The sequence below is a fragment of the Gadus morhua genome, chromosome 7, assembly GCF_902167405.1.
Source record: "Gadus morhua chromosome 7, gadMor3.0, whole genome shotgun sequence".
Classification (NCBI taxonomy): Eukaryota; Metazoa; Chordata; class Actinopteri; order Gadiformes; family Gadidae; genus Gadus; species Gadus morhua.
The window spans coordinates 2,881,115-2,886,785 of NC_044054.1; the positions used below are offsets into that span (position 1 = coordinate 2,881,115).

At 51.8% G+C, this 5,671-nt stretch overlaps 1 protein-coding gene across 1 annotated transcript in view; it reads left to right on the forward strand.

The window, feature by feature from the left end:
• Positions 1-3,489, forward strand: part of fzd7b (frizzled class receptor 7b) — a 3,867-nt gene extending 378 nt beyond the window's left edge. Inside the window, exon 1 of the mRNA XM_030360590.1 lies at positions 1-3,489. This exon is cut by the window's left edge and continues 378 nt beyond it. Coding sequence (XP_030216450.1) covers positions 649-2,340 — 1,692 coding nt within the window. The 5' untranslated portion in view covers positions 1-648 and the 3' untranslated portion in view covers positions 2,341-3,489.
• The last annotated feature ends 2,182 nt before the right edge of the window (positions 3,490-5,671 follow it).

The window sequence follows — 5,671 nt, forward strand, 5'->3', positions numbered from 1 at the left end:
TTTTCGTTCGGGTTCGTTCGGTTTTCGGGGTTCGGGTTCGTTGACAGAGTATGAATTATTTTTGCGCTCCTCCATTTTTGTGGAGAGTTGCGCGCGTCGCGCTGGGATAAGGAATGCAGCGGAGGAGACCGGAGACATTCAACCCAGATAAGGGCTTAATTCACCCGCTCATACTCACTCATTCATATCTATGATATAGTCGCTCAGTGGTAGTGCGCTTTCCCCCCCCCCCCCCCCCCCCCATATTGACGTGTTACCGTGTTTTTACCGTATTAACGGCGGTGTGGTTCGCGGCTTTGGACTTCCCTAGAAAATACCTTAATTTAACCAGAACGTACTCCCTATATTCAATAGTCACTGAGTGGGAGTGCGTCTTTTTACCGTGTTAACGCATCTCTACCCTATTAACGGCTGTGCGTTCGCGTCTTTTGGACCTTTTCGAGTCTCTGGAAAGTAGCAGACTTTGTGCGCCCCTTTATTTCACCCGGCCATACTCTATCTATAGTACGGTCACGGAGTAAGACGGCGTGTTTTTGCCGTATTAGCGCGTTTTTACCCTACGTACGGCGGTGCGGTCCGCGTCTTTCGGACCTTCTCGCCCATCGGGTTCTCCCGTCGCGGACTTCTCGCTCCCCTTTCCCCTCTGCCATGATGGCGCCGTGGACTCAGACCCGTGCGTGCGTGTGGCTCACGCGCTACATGCTCCTGACCGCGCTGCTCGCGCCCCTCCTCGCCTCGCAGTACCACGGTGAGAAGGGCATCTCTATCCCGGAGCACGGCTTCTGCCAGCCCATCTCCATCCCCCTGTGCACGGACATCGCCTACAACCAGACCATCATGCCCAACCTGCTGGGTCACACCAACCAGGAGGACGCCGGGCTGGAGGTGCACCAGTTCTACCCGCTGGTGAAGGTGCAGTGCTCCCTGGACCTCAAGTTCTTCCTGTGCTCCATGTACGCCCCGGTGTGCACGGTCCTGGAACAGGCCATCCCGCCCTGCCGCTCCCTGTGTGAGCGCGCCCGCCAGGGCTGCGAGGCGCTCATGAACAAGTTTGGCTTCCAGTGGCCGGAGCGACTGCGCTGCGAGAACTTCCCGGTCCACGGCGCCGGGGAGATCTGCGTGGGGCAGAACACGACGGACTCGGACTCGTCGCCGCCGGCGTCGGCCTCTCGCCCGACGCCGCACCTCCCCGACCTGGTGACGCTCCCGCCCTTCAGCGGCCGCGGCCCCAAGCCGTTCTCCTGCCCGCTGGAGCTCCAGGTGCCCTCGTACCTGAACTATAACTTCATGGGCGTGAAGGACTGCGGCGCCCCCTGCGAGCTCGCCAAGCCCCACGGCCTCATGTATTTCAGGGAGGAGGAGCTGAAGTTTGGGAAGCTTTGGGTGGGCGTTTGGTCGATCCTGTGCTGCGTGAGCACCCTGTTCACCGTGCTCACCTATCTGGTGGACATGAGGCGGTTCCGCTACCCCGAGCGGCCCATCATCTTCCTGTCGGGCTGTTACTTCATGGTGGCGGTGGTCTACACGGCCGGCTTCTTCCTGGACGACAAGGCGGTCTGCATCGACAAGTTCAAGGAGAACGGGTACCGCACGGTGGCCCAGGGCACCAAAAAGGAGGGCTGCACCATCCTCTTCATGATCCTGTACTTCTTCGGAATGGCGTCGTCCATCTGGTGGGTCATACTGTCCCTGACCTGGTTCCTCTCGGCGGGGATGAAGTGGGGCCACGAGGCCATCGAGGCCAACTCCCAGTACTTCCACCTGGCGGCGTGGGCGGTGCCCGCCGTGAAGACCATCACCATCCTGGCCATGGGCCAGGTGGACGGCGACCTCCTCACGGGCGTCTGCTACGTGGGCATCCACGACGTGGACTCGCTGCGGGGCTTCGTGCTGGCGCCGCTCTTCGTCTACCTCTTCATCGGGACGTCCTTCCTGCTGGCGGGCTTCGTGTCCCTGTTCCGGATCCGGACCATCATGAAGCACGACGGCACCAAGACGGAGAAGCTGGAGAAGCTGATGGTGCGCATCGGGGTGTTCTCGGTGCTGTACACGGTGCCCGCCACCATCGTCATCGCCTGCTACTTCTACGAGCAGGCCTTCCGGCCGCAGTGGGAGCGCACGTGGCACCAGCAGACGTGTAAGCGCTTCGCCGTGCCCTGCCCGGCGGGGGACTTCGCCCCGGTCACCCCCGACTTCACGGTCTTCATGATCAAGTACCTGATGACCATGATCGTGGGGATCACGTCGGGGTTCTGGATCTGGTCGGGGAAGACGCTGCAGTCCTGGAGGAGGTTCTACCGCAGGTTGACTAATAGCGCGCAGGGCGAGACCACCGTGTAGACCCTCCCCCCCTTTGCCAACAGGACTGTAGGCCTGTTGGCGAAAGGGGAGAGGGGGTCAGGGAGGGGGGGGACGAACAGTTAGAAGGACTAAAAGGACCTGTGGATTTATTGGAGCTTGAGTCAAGGACGTGGGTTCACACACACACATGCACACGGTGGGCGTTGAGGATCTGAGGAGATGGATTCTGTAAGAGGGTGTTCTGCCAGAGTGTCCTGTGAGAGGAGTGTGTCCTCCAGAAATGTGTCTGAGAGGAGTGTTTCCTCAAAGAGTGTATCCTCCAAAGAGTGATCTCCTCAAAGAGTGTTCTCAAGAAACGTTAGTTCCCTCCTGGCCTGACTCAGAGGGTCTGTGGTCCTCCCCCGGTCCTGAACCGCCCTCAGTTCCCCCTGGGACCCCCGACGCCAAGACGTTCTCTACGGTACCTCACTGAGGACCCCCCCCCCCCCTCCACGTCTCAAAGACTGATTTCTATTTTTCTAGTCCCCCCGTGGACAAAGCGATGACGTCTGTACGGAGTGAGCCCCTCCCGCCACATTAAGTGTTCCTGTTCTGTTTCTCTTCATGGTTTTGTTTTGTTCACCGACGGACTGTGACCGGACGGTATGGATGTGGTTTTCAGCGGACCTTGGTGTGGGTCTCGAACCCTCAACCCTAAACTAAAGCCCATCCACTGTCCTAACGGCACTAAGATGGCCGCCGCCGGGGCAGACTTAAGTTTTTTTTATTTTGCCCATTCCTTACACTCCTGTGTGGTTCTTTTTCAAGTATTCTTTTCCAAGTTTATGGTGCTGCTAATTTCATATTTGTTTAGCCAGGCTATCTCGCTTAGCACAGGCTAGTTTAGCACAGGCTCGCTCGGCACAGCCTAGCTCAGCCATGATCTTAAAAACAACTGAAGAATTTCACCATTCACACACAAACACATCTTTTCTAAAAACCTGTTATGGAAAATATCAGAAAATCTGCCTCATTTTAAACGCTGAACATAATTTGTAAATATACACTCGTTGACAGAACATATGTATTTATAAGATTTTTTTTTAGAAAACCTTGTTTTTTTCTTAAAGGACTTCTTTGTTTCTTTTTTTTGATGCGCAGCAAGTTGTACCTGTACAGTTTTACAAAATAAACAGTTTGTTAAAAAAAGTCTGCTCTCTGGTGTGTTTATTGGACTTTTTAGACTCCTAAAAACTAAACTCGGACTGATGTATGTTGCACTTAAAAACAGTACTTGGCATGGTATAGCGTCTTACCCTAGCTATTGGTGTTATATATGGGGAATGGGTTAACCTAGTGATTGTTAGTACTATGAACCTCCTCACTGTTCCCACAGAGATATATTGTTATTTTTCTTTTTTTCTGACAAATGGACTTTTGGTAAGTCGCCAACCCTAACCCTTTACTAAGGGAATAGTTTTCATATTTAGTAAGATAGTTTTCATGTTAGTAAAGTTACTACTTCATTTCAAATGTAAATGTGAGTCAGTCTCCACAGAGTACAGTATGGTTAACAACGCGGTATTTAACTAGTTCAACTAGTACAGTATGGCTAACTACACATGTGTTTAACTATTTAACTATTATATCTCTGCAGAGTACAGTATGGCTAACAACGCATTAAACTAGTTACACATGTGCTTAAACTAGTTAAACCCGTGTAGTTGGCCACACTACTAGTTAAACCTCTCTGTTTCTGTCTCTGCACTGACGCCCTCTCAGAGCTCGTTCGGGGGGGCCAGGAGGAACACGTCGCAGGCTGGGGGGGAGAACGGCTCTGGAAGGCTTAGGCCGGCGTTCCGGGGCTGGAATTGGATCCATCATGCTCTCCTCCCCCGCCCTCCCCCGCCTCCCTTTGTCCCGGCCTCAGTATGTGGAGGAACAAGGCCTCCTGTGTCTCAGAGGACGGGTGCAGGCTGGAGGGAGAGGGTTAGAGGAAGTGGACTCTGAGGTGGGAGAGGGTCCAAAAAGACATGATGGGAGAAAAGCTCGTCTTCATTTTAATTAACTTTTTGTTGGAATGCCTAACTCCTACTTCCTACTCCCTAGCTCCTACTTCCTACCCCCTAGCTCCTACTTCCTTCCTCCTCCTACTCCCGGCTTCCTTCCTCCTCTTACTCTTCCTACACCCTACTCCCGGTTTTATAAAAATAATGATTTGAGAGAAGTCGCTCTTAAGTGTACTCTGATTTTGTTGTGATTCAAACGTAAAGTGAATTAATCTATAAAGTACATAATTTGTTAATTTAACTTAATCTAACCCGTCTAAAGATCACAAGGTGCGTGTGTGTTTGTCTAATTGTGTGTGTGTGTGTCTAACTTCTAACTTTGTGTTTCTAACTTTATGTGTGTATGTTTAACTTTGTGTATTTCTAACTTTGTGTGTTTGTCTAACTGTGTGTGTGTGTGAGTGTGTCTCTCTAACTTCTGTTTCTAACTTTATGTGTGTATGTTTAACTTTGTGTGTGTTTGTCTAACTGTGTGTGTGTTAGAAACTTTGCGTTTCTAACTTTAAGTGTGTTTGTGTGTTTCTAACCGGACACGGGACCCTATGTAGAGAGCCCTACCCACAGGCCGCAGTGGATCCAGGTATGTTCGACCGTGGGACCAAGCTCTATAAGTTCCTCAGCATTGGGTTCAAATCCCTCCGGGTCTGAGAACTATAGAACCAAAGAGGGCGTGGCTTGAACCTCCAATACATTCTTCAGTCACGTGCAACAAGTTTATAAAGTACATCAACATTTAGCAGACCAAGAGCGACTTACAATAAGTCCATTAGTCTTTAGAAAGAGAAACAACAATATCTCTGTGGGTACAGTGAGGATGTTCATAGAACCAAGTGCCAAGCACTAACCATCACTAGGTTAACCAATTTCCCCGTAGACAACACAGATAGCTAGGGTAAGACGCTACACAATGCTAAGGACTGATTTTAAGTGCCAGGATGTATTTTGCATTAGTTATTTTAGATTTAGACTTCGTCAATTAAATGAATATAACTACTACAGACAAACCTGTTCACTGAACACTCTGTGACCTCGAAGTTTATTATGATATTTTACAGAGAGAGAGAGAGAGAGAGGCGCTAGCCCCCCTCCCCCATCACCGGACCGAGCCAGTAGCCCAGAAGAAGTCTCTCTCTCCAGCCTCCCCCCTACAAGGCCCTCTGTCTCCCCCGTCTCCCCCCCCCGCCCCACATCTGGTAGTGTTTTGCAGTGTGAGGTATCCCAGTGTTGGAAATGTGATCTACAGAAAGAGAGAGGCCAAGACCCACAGGGGGAGAAGGGGGAGAGAGAGACCGGCCCGGGACCCACGGGGGGAGAGGGGTCAG